Source organism: Narcine bancroftii, chromosome 1, assembly GCF_036971445.1.
Source record: "Narcine bancroftii isolate sNarBan1 chromosome 1, sNarBan1.hap1, whole genome shotgun sequence".
Classification (NCBI taxonomy): Eukaryota; Metazoa; Chordata; class Chondrichthyes; order Torpediniformes; family Narcinidae; genus Narcine; species Narcine bancroftii.
The window spans coordinates 230691709-230707852 of NC_091469.1; the positions used below are offsets into that span (position 1 = coordinate 230691709).

At 46.2% G+C, this 16144-nt stretch overlaps 1 protein-coding gene across 1 annotated transcript; it reads right to left on the bottom strand.

Annotated features, from left to right (window-relative positions):
- Positions 1 to 7744: 7744 nt before the first annotated feature.
- Positions 7745 to 14965, bottom strand: LOC138740092 (craniofacial development protein 2-like). The gene is made up of 2 exons (XM_069892511.1): positions 12369 to 14965; positions 7745 to 10580 (listed from the first exon to the last, which is right to left on the bottom strand). Exon 2 carries the CDS (start codon positions 9736 to 9738, stop codon positions 8848 to 8850), a length of 891 nt encoding a protein of 296 aa, XP_069748612.1. The 5' UTR covers positions 9739 to 10580; positions 12369 to 14965; the 3' UTR covers positions 7745 to 8847.
- Between the last annotated feature and the right edge of the window lie 1179 nt (positions 14966 to 16144).

The window sequence follows — 16144 nt, forward strand, 5'->3', positions numbered from 1 at the left end:
ACCCATCCAACCAGGATAAGACTTTCAGTGCAAATTAAAGAGCAAGACCATGGAGTACGACAGGCCCCACCCTCTCTCATGGTCTCTAACGAGCAGTTTTTAAACCACCCACCCCTCCCATACCACATGGCCGATCAGCAGCCCCAAACCCATGGGGCCAACCAGCAGCCTCAAACCTAATCACCACAATGTGCGGCCTCTCCACACTCCGGATCCCCCCTCGACACTGTTCACTAACCTCACCCCTAACTGTAAGCCCGTCGTCACTAAAGGTCAGTAGTATAGTACCCGGGGGCAGGGCATTTATCAAATCAGAGGTGAAACGCCTCCTCGCCGAGGGGGTGTTAGAGCAGATTACGAGCCCCTGGAGAGCCCAGGTAGTGGTGGTGAAGAGTGGGTAGAAACACCGGATGGTCATAGATTACTCCCAGACCAGCAACATATTCACCTGGCTGGATGCATACCTCCTGCCTCACATATTTGACATGGTGAACCAGATCACTCAATACAGGGTGTTCTTGTCCTTAAGTCTGATTATCACCAGCTCTCCATCTGCCACAAAGAGTGCCAATGCACCGCCTTTGAGGTGGATGGCCAACTGTACCATTTCCTGAGAGTCTCTTTTGGAGTCACGAATGCGGTGTCTGTCTTTCAAAGGGAGATTAATCGGATAGTGGACAAACATGGGCTGCGAGTCACTTTCCCATACCTTAACAATGTCAGCAACTGCAGCCATGACCAGCAGGATCTCCAAAAATTCCTCCACACCGTGAATCGCCTCAACCTGACGTGTAACACAGGGAAGTATGTTTTCAGCATTGTGGAGAATGGAGCCATCAACCCCAACACTGACCACATGTTCACCCCATTAGAACATCCATTTCCCCACTGCCTCAAGGCCCTGAAAAGGTGCCTGGGGTTTTTCTCTTATTACACTCAATGGGTCCCCAGCTTTGTGGAGAAGGCCTGACCTCTCACTAGGGCCACTGTTTTCCCCCTGTTGGCAGAAGCCCACTAGGCATTCGACCATATCAAAGCCGACATTCCAAAGGCCACGATGCACACAGTGGATGAGTCCATCCATTTCCAGGTGGAGAGCAAGTAGTCCAATTTTGCCCTGGCCAACACACTTAACCAGGCAGCCAGGCCCACAGCTTTTTATTCACAGACCCTCCAGGGCCCCGAGATCTAGCACTCTTCCAACGAGAAAGAGGCACTGGCTACCGTTGAAGCGGAATGGCACTGGAGATATTATCCCACCAATAAGCATTTTACCCTGCTGACTGACCAATGCCTTTATGTTTAACAACCAGCAGCAGGGTAAAATTATAAACAATAAAATCCTGAGGTGGAGAATCAAGCACTCTACCTACAACTATGACATATTGTACTGGCCCAAAAAGCTCAATTAGCCCTTGGTCATCCGGTCTTGGGGGACATGCCAGCGCACAGATGGACCGGTTACAGGCACTGCTTGATGGCCTCTGCCACCCAGGGATCACCCTTTTTTTTTCAATTCATCAAGGCCCGTAATTTCCCCTACTCCATTGAGGATATCAGGATGCTGACCAAAAATTTCCAGGTCTGCACGGAGTGCAAACCCCACTTCTACCAGTCTAACCAGTCACACCTGATCAAGGCCACCCGCCCCTTTGAATGTCTGAGTATGGACTTCAAAGGACCCCTACCCTCCACAAACCGCAATGTGAACTTCAGTTCCCCTTTGCCATCCCCTACCTGGACATGACCACAGCTACCATCATAAAGTCTCTGAACAACCTGTTCACCATTTTAAGATACCCCTGCTACATCCATAGCAATAGGGGTTCATCCTTCATGAGCGACAATCTGCATTAGTATTTGCTGTCCAAGGGCATTGCCTCAACCCAGACCACCAACTATAACCCCAAAGGGAACAGCCAGGTGGAGAGGGGGAATGGCACAGTCTGGAAGGTAGTACTACTGGCCTTAAAGTCTAAAGGCCTTCCTGTCCCCCTCTGGCAAGAGGTCCTCCCAGAAGTCCTTCATGCTTCCCAGTCCCCCCCCCCCCACCCCGGGTATAGCCACCAAAGAAAAACCTCACAAGATTCTTTACATTCCTCAGAGGATCAGTGTTGGGAACCACCCTACCCACCTCCCCGGGCTGGTCCTACTTCACTGGTTCATGAGGATTCATAAGCCCAATCCTCTGTTCGAGAGGGTTCAATTGCTCCACACAAACCCATAGTACACCCACATGGCATACCTGGACAGAAGCAAAGAAACTATATCCATCCAGGACCTGGCACACACAGGAGCATCTGGATACCACCCCTTCCCCCAAAACTAAAACTTTATTTATTTAAAAGATCTTTAAGAAAAAACAGTATACAATCCAATAAGTATAATTTTGAAAAAGGATAAAGAAAACACAAAAAAAACACACGAAAGAAAAACAAACACCCACCCCCCCCCCACCCCATCAGCCAGCAATCTTAAGGAGAGCCAAAAATATAAACAAAAAGAACTATAAGTATTTAATAAATGAAAGTACATCCAAATGCATATATTCCAAATAAGGTAACCATTTATTAACAAAAAAAAGATTAATTATCATGCAGATTCTATGTAATTTTTTTCCATAATAATACAAGCTTTCAATTTATTATGCCAATGCATTATACTAATCGCTATATTATCTTTCCATGTACTAGCTACACATTTTCATGCCACAGACAACACTAATCGTACAAATGCAATTTGAAATTTATCCAACCCTAATCCCCTTAAAGGAACCATATAACCCTTTAGGAAAATAGATGGGTCTAATGGTTCCATAATATTACATAATTTTTCCAAAATTAACCTAATTTCTTCCCAAAATGATTGTACTTTAACACAAGACCAACCAGCATGTAAAAAAGTTCCAGTACATAAACCACATCTAAAACAAGAATCCAAATTACTAATACCATTTTTTTCAGTTTCTCCAGAGTTAAATATAACTGATGTAAAAAATTACAGTTAACCATTCCATATCGTACATTCGTCAATCATAACACATATCCACCCAATTATCTTCCGGAAAAATAAAGTTTAAATTATTTTCCTATTTAAGCTTAGACTTCTCCCATTCCAATTTATCCATAATATCTTGTAACACTTGATACATAACTGAAATATAACCCTTTTTTGGTGTAGAGGAAATCAAAGATTCAAATTTCGTCAATACAGATAGAATCATCTCTTTACCATACATATCTTTTACCAAAGCTCTAAGTTGATAATAAACAAAGAATTTACAGAAATGTCAAATTATTCCCTCAATTCATTAAAAGAAAGTTGTCCTTCCTCAAAACAATCCTGCAATATCTTTATACACTAGAATCCCAACTCTTTAAATGATTATTAAACATTGAAAAAGGAATAAGCTAATTATTATATAATGGAATTAAAATTGATAATTTAACTTTTGATCCTAAAACCTTATTTCTTCTAGTCCATACCTTTAACAAATGTTTTAATTCCAACATATTATAGTCCCACAACAAATTCATATTCCATCGAAATATAAATTGATGCACCTCAACTTCTGAAATACAAGTCATCTTCACTTCCGCCCAACTTGGAAGTTGGTCCAAATCCATCAATCTACTAATAAATTTCAACTGAGCTGCTTCATAATAATTTTGAAAATGAGGTAACTGAAGTCCACCCAACGCATATTTGCATGCAAGTTTATACAATGCTACCCACTGTAATTTACCTTTCCATAAGAATTCCCTCACAATTTTATTTAAATCCTGACAAAAAAAAACCCTTTGAAAGGGAACATGGTATCATTGAAATAAATATTGGATTTGAGGAAAAGTGTTTATCTTAATACAATTTTCTCAACCAATTAAAATTAACGGAAGGTCTTTCCATTTAATTAAATCTGCTTTAATCTGTTTTAATAAAGAAACATAATTTAACTTATATAATGATTGATAATCAGCATTTACAGTTATTCCTAAATATTTAATTTTATCAGACTATTTCAATTTTATAATATTTTTATACTCTGAATAATCACCCTCTCCAACTAGCAAAATTTCACTCTTATCCCAATTAACTTTATATCCAGATAATTTTTCAAATTGTAATAAACATTTCTGCAAATGTAACAATGACTGTTTTGGATCTGTCAAGTATATCAAAACATCATTTGCAAATAGATTAATCTTATATTCCTCATCCATAACTCTCATCTTTTCATTCTGTCTTATTGTCTGAGCTTACAGTTCAATAGCCAATGCAAACAAGGCTGGTGGCAATGGACACCCTTGCTGGGATGAACGTGTCAATTTAAATGGTAAGGAAACTTGACCATTTGTCACCACCCTAGCAATTGGGTTTGTATATAAAGCTTTAACCCAACCAATAAAAAAGGTCCAAATTTAAACTTCTCTAACACCTTAAATAAAAAATCTAATTCAACCCTATCAAAAGGCTTTTTCTGCGTCTCGTGGTTGGGCTGCTTTCGATATGCATTGATCAAAGTTATCAATCAAAGAATATTATCTGATGCATTGCTATTCTTAATAAAACCTGTTTGATCAATATGTATCAACTTAGGTAAGTACCTAGCAAGCCAGTTTGCTAACACTTTTGCTATAATTTTATAATCTACATTCAATAAAGAAATAGGTCTATACGAAGACACTTTCAATGTATCTCTATCTTTTTTTCAGAATTACAGTAATTAATGCACTTGAACAAGATTCTGGTAGCACCTGTTCTTCAGTTATTTGTTGTAATACATCCCCAAACACAGAAGATAAGTCTTCATAAAAAAAATTATAAAATTCTACAAAGAATCCATTATTCCCCCAGTGACTTTCCATTTGGCATCTCCTGTATAGCCTGCTTAATCTCAAAATCTGTAAATGGAGATTCCAATTCCATAACATCTTCCTCCCCTAATACCAGTAACATTAATTTAGATAAATAAGATTCAATAGAATAATTATCATGTTTCCCCTCAGTATATAATTTTTGGTAAAATTAACTGGTCATTAATTTTCTGAGGTTTATAGGTAACTATTGAATTCTTTTTAACAGCATTAATAGTCCGTGAAACCTGTTCCATTTTTAATTGCCATGCAAGTACCTTATGTGCCCTCTCACCCAATTCATACTAACACTGCTTAGATCAATTAATTAAACATTCAAATTGATAAGTTTGTGATGTATTATAACATAATTTCAAGTTTGCCAGAGCCGCTTTTTTTTAAATCTTCTGTCACATCTTTCTGAAATTCCTTCTCTAACTCAGCAATTTGTTTCTCCAACTCTAAACTCTCTGCCATATATTGTTTCTTCTTGTAGTATAACTAATAATCTGCCCTCTTAAATAAGTTTTCAAAGCATCCCATAATACAAAACGACTATCTACAGAATTAACATTCTCAGCCAAAACAAAGTAATCTGTTCTTTAACAAAAGTAACAAACTCCATTTTTTTCTGTAACATTGTGTTGAATCTCCATCTATAAAGATGAACGTACCACTTCCGAACTTACATAAGAAAAAAACAATAAAGAATGATCCGATATAAACCTACTTTTATACTCAGCCTGTAATACTCTACCCTGTAAATGTGCCGATATCAAAAGAAAATCTATTCTGGAAAAAGAATCATGCGGAGGAGAATAAAAAGAAAAATCTTTTCCGTAGGATTAACTCTTCTCCAAATATCCACCAAATTTAAATCTTTCATCAAAGCCCCAATTTTTATCGCCATCTTTGATTTCCTTATACTTTTTGGACATCTATCCAATAAAGAGTCCAAAACACAGTTGAAGTCTCCCCCAACTAAGATATTTGCATTGGCCTGATTTAACAACAAAAAAAGCTTCTGAAATAAAACATTCATCATCTATATTAGGTGCATAAACATTAAATAAAGTTCAAGATTCAGCAAAAATTTCACAATTCACCCTCAAAACTCTCCCAGCATTTCTCTCCAAAGATTGTAATTAAAAAGGCAAACTCTTATGAATTAAAATCGCTACACCTCTCGCCTTAGAATTAAAAGAAGAAAACACATGACCAATCTCCTTTCAATTTCAAGTGTTCTTTTTCAGTCAAGTGTGTTTCATGCAAAAAACCAATGTCAACTTTCATTTTTTTAATATAGGCCAAACCTCATTTCTGCTTAATTGTATTATTCAACCCCTGAACATTAAAAGTTGCAAATTTCAAATTAGACATTTCTACACACTAACAATATCTTTCTACTTTGGCTTGGCTTCGCGCACGAAGATTTATGGAGGGGGTAAAAAGTCCACATCAGCTGCAGGCTCGTTTGTGGCTGACAAGTCCGATGCGGGACAGGCAGACACGCTTGCAGTGGCTGCAGGGGAAAATTGGTTGGTTGGGGTTGGGTGTTGGGTTTTTCCTCCTTTGCCTTTTGTCAGTGAGGTGGGCTCTGCGGTCTTCTTCAAAGGAGGTTGCTGCCCGCCAAACTGTGAGGCGCCAAGATGCATGGTTTGAGGCGATATCAGCCCACTGGCGGTGGTCAATGTGGCAGGCACCAAGAGATTTCTTTAGGCAGTCCTTGTACCTTTTCTTTGGTGCACCTCTGTCACGGTGGCCAGTGGAGAGCTCGCCATATAACACGATCTTGGAAAGGCGATGGTCCTCCATTCTGGAGACGTGACCCACCCAGCGCAGCTGGATTTTCAGCAGCGTGGACTCGATGCTGTCGACCTCTGCCATCTCGAGTACTTCGACGTTAGGGATGAAAGCGCTCCAATGGATGTTGATGATGGAGCGGAGACCACGCTGGTGGAAGCGTTCTAGTAGCCGTAGGTGATGCCGGTAGAGGACCCATGATTCAGAGCCGAACAGGAGTGTGGGTATGACAACGGCTCTGTATACGCTTATCTTTGTGAGGTTTTTCAGTTGGTTGTTTTTCCAGACTCTTTTGTGTAGTATTCCAAAGACGTTATTTGCTTTGACGAGTCGGTTGTCTATCTCGTTGTCGATCCTTGCATCTGATGAAATGGTGCAGCCGAGATAGGTAAACTGGTTGACCGTTTTGAGTTTTGTGTGCCCGATGGAGATGTGGGGGGGCTGGTAGTCATGGTGGGGAGTTGGCTGATGGAGGACCTCCGTTTTCTTCAGGCTGACTTCCAGGCCAAACATTTTGGCAGTTTCCGCAAAACAGGACGTCAAGCGCTGAAGAGCTGGCTCTGAATGGGCAACTAAAGCGGCATCGTCTGCAAAGAGTAGTTTACGACAAGTTTCTCTTGTGTCTTGGTGTGAGCTTGCAGGCGCCTCAGATTGAAGAGACTGCCAACCGTGCGGTACCGGATGTAAACAGCGTTTTCATTGTTGAGGTCTTTCATGGCTTGGTTCAGCATCATGCTGAAGAAGATTGAAAAGAGGGTTGGTGCGAGAACACAGCCTTGCTTCACGCCATTGTTAATGGAGAAGGGTTCAGAGAGCTCATTGCTGTATCTGACCCGACCTTGTTGGTTTTCGTGCAGTTGGATTATCATGTTGAGGAACTTTGGGGGACATCCAATGCGCTCTAGTATTTGCCAAAGCCCTTTCCTGCTCACGGTGTCGAAGGCTTTGGTGAGGTCAACAAAGGTGATGTAGAGTCCTTTGTTTTGTTCTCTGCACTTTTCTTGGAGCTGTCTGAGGGCAAAGACCATGTCAGTAGTTCCTCTGTTTGCGCGAAAGCCGCACTGTGATTCTGGGAGAATATTCTCGGCGACACTAGGTATTATTCTATTTAGTAGAATCCTAGCGAAGATTTTGCCTGCAATGGAGAGCAGCGTGGTTCCCCTGTAGTTTGAGCAGTCTGATTTCTCGCCTTTGTTTTTGTACAGGGTGATGATGGTGGCATCACGAAGGTCCTGAGGCAGTTTTCCTTGTTCCCAACAAAGCTTGAAAAACTCATGCAGTTTGGCATGCAGAGTTTTGCCGCCAGCCTTCCAGACCTCTGGGGGGATTCCATCCATACCTGCTGCTTTGCCACTTTTCAGTTGTTTGATTGCCTTATATGTCTCATCCTGGGTGAGGACCTCATCCAGATCTAGCCTTAGGGGCTGTTGAGGGAGCTGGAGCAGGGCAGAATCTTGGACTGAGCGGTTGGCACTGAAAAGAGATTGGAAGCATTCTGACCATCGGTTGAGGATGGAGATCTTGTCGCTGAGGAGGACTTTGCCGTCTGAGCTGCGCAGCAGGCTTTGGACTTGGGGTGAGGGGCCGTACACAGCCTTTAGAGCCTCGTAGAAACCCCTGAAGTCGCCAATGTCCGCGCTGAGCTGGGTTCGTTTGGTGAGGCTAGTCCACCACTCATTTTGGATCTCCCGGAGTTTGCGCTGAAGATGGCTGCATGCGTGACGGCTCGTTTCTTCTCTGGACAGGACGGCTTTGTAAAGTGAGCCTGGTGGGCAGCTCGCTTCTTTGCCAGCATCTCCTGGATTTCCTGGCTGTTTTCGTCGAACCAGTCCTTGTTTTTCCTGGAGGAGAAGCCCAGTACCTCTTCAGTGGATTGCAGTATGGTAGTCTTCAACTGATCCCTGAGGGTTTCAGGGGACGGGTCCGTGAGGCGGGTTGCATCGTCGAGCTTTGCTTTGAGGTTTGCCTGGAAGTTTCCTCTCGCTTCGTCTGACTGCAGGTTTCCAATATTGAACCTCTTTCTGGGGGCTTTACTGTTCCTGGGCTTTGGCTTGAAGTGAAGTTTGAGCTTGCAGCGAACCAGCCGGTGGTCAGTGTGGCATTCTGCGCTGGGCATGACCCTGGTGTGGAGCACATCTCGTTTGTCACTTTCTCGCACCAGGATGTAGTCCAGGAGATGCCAGTGTTTGGATCAGGGATGCATCCAGGTAGTCTTAAGGCTGTCCCTCTGCTGAAAAAGGGGGTTTGTAATGACGAGCCGCTGTTCTGCGCAGAGCTCCAACAGGAGGCGCCCATTGTCATTGCACTTGCCGACGCCATGCTTGCCCAGGATTCCTGGCCAGGTTTCTGAGTCTTTGCCGACGCGAGCGTTGAAGTCGCCAAGGATGACAACCTTGTCGGCTGTAGGGTTGCGTTGGATGAGGTTGCGCAGGTCAGTGTAGAACTTGTCCTTTTCTGCTGGTTCCGCCTGGAGAGTTGGAGCATAGACACTGATGAGGGTGATGCAACGCTTGTTTTGAAGGGAGAGTCGCATGGACATGATTCGGTCCGAGTGGCCTGTCGGAAGGTTTTCGAGTTTGGAGGCAATGAAGTTCTTGACCATGAAGCCTACACCAGATAGGCGTCGTTTATCCGAAGGCTTGCCAGACCAGTAGAGTGTGTAGCCCGCGCCACGTTCTTGGAGGCTGCCTACATCTGCCAGGCGGACTTCACTGAGACCGGCTATGTCGACGTCAAGTCTGAGGAGTTCATGTGCAATGAGTGCAGACCGACATTCAGGTTGGTGGCTATCAGCCTTGTCTAGCATGGTTCTGATGTTCCAGCATGCTAGCTTGAGTTTGTGAGCATCTTTTGAGGGGGAGGACGTGGAGGGGGAGGACGTGGACCTGTCCTCGGGCCTGCGCAAGGGAGCTTTTAGGTGGAGTGCAGTGCGCGCAGTACTGGCTCCACCCTTTACACCCATGGTTCGTGTGCCGTGGCCAAGCAAGCTGGGACGTGGCAGCAAGGTCCTTGGGTCGTAGGTTTTATATCGGAGTGGCCTTCTCCTATGCAGGTTTCTTACCCGGGCTGGAGGGGCCTGCATCCCCTCCTAGGTCGGTCCATACTGCCCGGACCGGGGCCGAGGCCGCTGCAGCTCTCTCTGTGCCCGGACTGGGGCCGCCGCCTCCAACTCTCTGCCCGGACCGGGGCCTCCGTCCCCAACTCTCTGCCCGGACCGGGGCCTCCGCCTGCCTCACTCAACCGAGGCCGGGGCCGCCGTCTCCCCCTTGCTCCTGCCCGGATCGGGGCCGCCGCAGCCTACCCTTCGCCCGGACCGGGGCCGCCACTGCTCTCTCTGTGCCCGGACTGGGGTCGCCGCCTCCCACTCTCTGCCCGGACCAGGGCCTCCGCCTGCCTCACTCGACCGAGGCCGGGGCCACCGCCGCCTACCCTTCGCCCGGACCGGGGCCGGGGCCACCGCTGCTCTCCCTGTGCCCGGACTGGGGCCGCCGCCTCCCACTCTCTGCCCGGACCGGGGCCTCACACACTATTAAATACCGTTCCCCTTATAAATCCTTAAAAACACAATCCCTCCCCTATAAAATGTCAAGAAAAAAAAATTAAGAAAAAATCACCCCTTAAAAAAAACCACCCAAAGGTAGTAACACCCTAAAAGTCTGGGTGTGGTAAACCCCACTAGCAGCAGATGGCTGTCAAAGATTTCAGTGCCATCCACCCCACCCCACCCCCCAGCCAGACATACATACATTATTCAATTAAAGATAATCAAAAACGGTAAATATATTCAACACAGTGATTCCAGTCCCAATGATTGTTCCAGATCTTCAATTTCAGGAAGACTTTGTGTCAGCTCTTTTTTCTTTCCATTCTTATTTGCCCTTCTTTTAGGTGACAACAATGGAGATCGGCCATTTCCTTGCAAATCTGGCAACGAATTGGCAAAAATTAATGCATCATGGTCATTTTCAAAAAATTGAGATTGAAAATTACCATAAAAAAATTTAAACACTGCAGAGAAGTGAAAAGCAAATTTATAACCCTTCCGCCACAATACTTCTTTAGCTGAATTAAACTCCCGATGTCACCTAATAATTTCTTGACTCAAATCTGCATTAAAAAATACTCTATCATTTTGAGTCATTATTGGAGATTGATGTTGTCGGGCCTTTTGCACCGTCAGTCGTAATATCATTTCTCTATTTTGATATTTCAAACAACTAATTAAAACCGTCCGTGGCGATTGTCCCGGAAACAGCTTCTTCCTATGTGCTCGATCCACCTCCAAACATTCTGGGAAAAAACTCTTTGCCCAACATCTCAGGAATCAATTTCTTTAACAAAATTATCAGATCAGAACCTTCAATATCTTCTGGAAGACCCACTATTTTCACATTATTCCTCCGACTTTGATTTTCCAATGAATCAATTTTCTTCAATAATTCTTTCTTCTGAACTCCCCAATCCACAACAGGATCTTCCACTTTTTCCATTACAATCCAAAAAAAGCTGCTTCAATTTTTTTAAATTACCCTGTACTGTATCACTGATTTTATACATCTATTAACATCACTTTTAACTACAGACATATCTTGCTTTATATTTGTCACGTCTTCACACATAGTGCTCATTTTAGTTGTTACATACAGGAATCCTCGAGACATCTGTTTAAACATACTGTCCATTGAGTAGGCAATCCATTCCAAAACAGCACACATAAATTCCATTCCGGACTCCATCACCTCCCTTTGAGGCCTACCTTCCCTGGTCTCCACCTCCATTTGTTCTTGTGTGCTGCCCAGTAAAGGTAAATCTTCTTCTTCTGCAGGTACTGCTGGCCCTCTTCCGGTGCGGCGCATGCCCAGTAGGACCATCAACTGCGCAGGTGCATCCTCCAACACATCACTGCGCATCCCTGGCCCACCTGACAACATTGCGAGCTCGAGCGCCCCTCTCTTGGCCGGACCGCCCGACTTCACGGGCACGCGGATCAATGCCGGCCGAGCTTATCGTCAAGCTGGCACCATCTTTCGGAGGTAGGATCGGTGCCGCCGTCATACTTAACCAGGCAGGAGTCCTCTGAGCCTGGGATTCCCACTGATGACTCCATGGTTTCAACTGGATAGGTAGGCCTCAATTCCTCGGCACTCTTGAAAGGCAATTTCTTCTGTAATTAAGCTTTCATTTTCTTTTCACATTAGTAGCCATTATAGCCCTCTAGTATTCCAATAATAATAAATACTAGTTTTAAAAATGGGTATTTAAAAGACTAGCTTGTGATGGGTGGAATTGCACGTTTGCCTTCTACGCCATCCACCCCCCGAACTAGCCAACAGGTACAACCCTCCCCCCAGTTCTCCAGGGCCTCAGTTTCCCACCTCCACCATCCTAGCCAATCCGGCAACCGTCACAAGCCCCATTTTCCAACTCAACTAAGTACCTCAACTAAGTAATTCAAACAGACTGCGCTACAAAAGCAATGCTGCAAAAACCCCCACCCGCCGCGCTGGCTCAAGGGAATGACATCAGCGCAGTCTCAGGAGCGGCGCTTGCTCCCCGCAGTCCACTCTTTAACCCTGGCACTTCTCCTCAGTTGGAGGCAGTCCCTGTGCCTTTTTATGCTGTGGCGATTCAGCCCCTTGTATGGGGCCAGACCAGACCACTACACCATTCCACCCCCCCCCCACCCCAGAATCACAAACAGTTCTCACACACTTTGTTTTCGAGTCTTTAGGAGGGCAGCCACATTGCCTCGATCGAGGAGCAGGGAAAGGTCCATGGAGCCTAAATGGGACTGTTTCAAACGGTCCATAGTGAACATGTCCTGTCTACCTCCAACGTCCGGAGTAAAATCCACCTTATCCCTCTTAAGCACTTTAAAAGATCCATCATAAAGGAATTGTAAAGGGGTTCCTGGCTGGCCCCTCCTGACTAATACAAAATACGTAGTTTTCAAATCTTCTGGAGTGTGGCAGGGTGGCATGCCGTGTGGTAGTAGGGTGCGGGAGTGGGTTGGCCGTGCTGTCCCTTAAATGCTGCATGTCGTTCATGCAGGTTGAGGTTCAGTGGACCTGAAATGGAGGTCACCTGGAATGGCAAGTGGCGTCCCATGGACTATCTCGGCCAACGAGGTGGTGAGGCCTTCTTTGGATGCTGTGCAGTTCAGCCCCTGGATTCGAGGTTTCAGAGTGGCGATGAAAGCATTCCACCAGTCCATTTGCTAGGGGGTGTGGTGTAACTGGCTACCACAGAATTTTGATCGTGTTGAGCACAGGGAGGAGGTGAATTGGGCTCCTCGGTCAGAGATAATATGTGAGGGGATGCCGAAACAAGCGACCCACCGCGATATAAATGCTCGCTTGTGAAACAGGTACCTCATCCCTTGGTTGACTTGCAGTGGTCCTACAATGTCCATGCGGATATGGTGGAATCTGTTTTCTGTAGGTGGGAAGGGTTGTAACGGTGCCTTGATGTTGACACTTTGACATTGTATGCAGGTCTTCGCCCAGAGAGAGACTTCACGGCGTAGACCATGCCATATGAAGTAATCTGAGACGAGGCGGGCTGTTGACCTGATGGATGGGTGCAAAAGTCCATGGACTTGGTTGAAAACCTGGTGTCTCCCAACAGCAGGAGGGATGGACCTCAGACGCCCAGTGGACATGTCGCAAAGGAGTAGTGGACCTCCTAGTTCTGGGACAAACTCCCATATCTGCCATCCTGTGATGGCCACGTGATTGGCCTGTGTGTCTGCATCCTTGGCTTGGTCCCTGGTGAGTTGGGCCATGTCGATACCACCCGTAACCTCGGAGATTGTTGGGCGTGAAAGTGCATCTGCTACTACATTGGACGTCCTTGCAACATGTCGGATGTCTATAGTAAATTCTGAGATATAGGAAAAGTGGCATTGCCGTCTGGCCGATCATGGGTCCGAGATCTTCCCCAGCACTTGCACCAGTGGTTTCTGGTCTGTGTATGCCGTGAATACCCGGCCTTCTAGGATGCACCTAAAATGGCGTATGGCCAGGTACAGAGCTAGCAGCTCCCGATCAAAAGTGCTGTACTTGAGTTCGGGTGGCGTCAGGTGCTTGCTGAAAAAAGCAAGTGGCTTCCATTGTTCATCAACCCACTGCTGCAGTACTGCGCCAACTGCTCTGTCAAAGGTGTCCGTTGTCAATGACCACGGGGAGACTGGGTCTGGGTGGGCCATGAAAGTGGCTTCAGATAGTGCTGTTATGGTTGCGTCTAAAGCCTGGAGTGCCTCGGAGTCTCCTCACCACTTTTGATGAGGTCAAATAGTGGTTGCATGATGGCTGGTGCTCCTGGGAGGCAATGATGGTAAAAGTTCTCCATCCCTACGAATTCCTGCAGTCCCTTGAGAGAGGTTGGTTTGAGAAAACTGCAGATGGCCTCTACCTTGTCGGGCGGTGGCGTGGCTCCCGATCTGGTGAAACGATGTCCCGTGAAATCGATGGTGTCCAGGCCAAACTGGCATTTAACCCATGAGCCTGAAGCTTGGCGAAGAGCTGCTAAAGGGGTTCCCTGTGTGTTCCTGCATTGGGACTGGCGATGAGAATATCATCCCGATAGACAAATATTCCCTCCGGGTCCTGAGTCACCACGTCCACAAGTCTGGGCCGCAATTTTTAGGCCAAAAGGCATAGGCATGAATTCAAAGAGTCCAAACAGGGTGATGACGGCAGTCTTTGGGGTGTCATTGAGGTGCACTGGGATCTGATTATATCCTTTAACCAAATAGACTTCGAAGAAGATCCGAGTTCCCCGGAGCCGAGCAGCGAAATCTTGCACATCTGGCCCTGTGGTGTGATTTAACCACTGGTCGTCTCCACACAGGCACCACCCTCCTAAGAGTTCTTGGGGACCATAGGTAGGGGGTGGGGAGGCCCAAGGGCTGTTCGAGCGGCGGATGATACCCAAAACCTCCACGGTGGCAAACTCGGTTTTGGCGAGGAGGAGCTTGTCCTGGGGAAGTCGTCTTGCCCTCGCGTAAATTGGGGTCTCCCTGACGGGCTGCAGGTTCCCCATCGTGGCCATTCGGGACGAGCGGCAAGTGGAAATCGGCCAGGAGGGAGGTGTGCCCCTTCCAGTTGGAGGCGTGGGCTCCCATCGGCTGGGGATCGTATGGCTGCCCGTCAGGAGAAACCTTGGGGGGTTGTTTCTCCGATCGAAGAACGTGGGACGTCTGAGCCTGATCTCGGGAGCAGAAGTGGCTGCGACTGAGGCAGGTTTGTCGCCGGCAGCTTCAGGGGACGCTGAACACCCCGTGCGTGCTCGGTCGGTCTCAAACGGGTGAAACCTCCGCGGGGGGGGGGGGGATCACCCCCTGCAACGCCCTCGCTACGAAGGGACACGTCTGCACCGAGCTGCTTCACTGACCGTTTATTCAAAAAAAACCGCGCTTCCGACGCAATGCTGCAAACCCCACCCGCCCGCCGCGCTGGCTCATGGGAGTGACGTCAGCGCACCGGGCTCCCGCAGCCCGCTCTTTCCCCCTGCTGCTTCTCCTCAGTGCGGACGCAGTCCCTTGTGGACGGGGCCAGACCCGAGCGCTGCAAAGGTAACTCTAGCCATTCAATCACGTACTTTCTAGGAACATGTTAAATGCTCTGCCCTGAAGAAATTTCTCTCATTCTCTGCAGCAGGGGTTTAAAACACGAACTACACAGGTCCTCTCAGGGGTATCAACCCCAGAGCTGTGGACACCGCTCACATCCAGCCCCAGTGTCCGGGAAACTGGCAGCACGGATGGGGGTCTCGGGTGCAGGCATCCTCTGTCGGGTAGAAGTGACTGGGGCGCCTCTCCCATCACAGCTGTTCCTGTGACCCTGTGTTTTTGTTTTATTAACTGCAGACAGACAATTCTCAGAAAGAAAAGCCTGACGTAACCTGGGGACTTTGTGCAGAAAGAAATGCAGAACATTCACTCCCTCCACCCCATTGTTTTGACACTTTGCCATGCTCATTCCCACTTGCATTATGTAAACAGGCTGTTAATCCGTCTAATTATAAACAGTGTAACAGCTGCATTAAAAGACTGGAAACAACAAAAAGTTGTTCGAAATAAGTTATCCAGTGAACCAAAAAGGAAATGTTGAAGGCAATTAACAAGTGCTGATGACAGGCAGTTTCAACTCATGTTGCACATAAAACAATGCGAAGGTGAATGCCAAAGTGCATAATGTCCCTTGTGGACTTTACATACTTGGAATTAAACAACAGAGTAACAAGCCCAAACACTAATCCAGATGAGTCAAAATAAATCATAGAAGCCTCATCCTTCCCTCATTATTTCTTGAATTAATTCTTACAGTAATCTCCTGGTCAGCCTTCCCATGTCACACTTTACATAAACACTTCCTCACCAAAACTTGACTGCCTGTTTCTTACCTCATACCCATAAATCTGTACTCCCCGATCAGTGGATCCCAATCTGGCTATGGTCCCAATATTAAAATCTTTATCGTTAACTA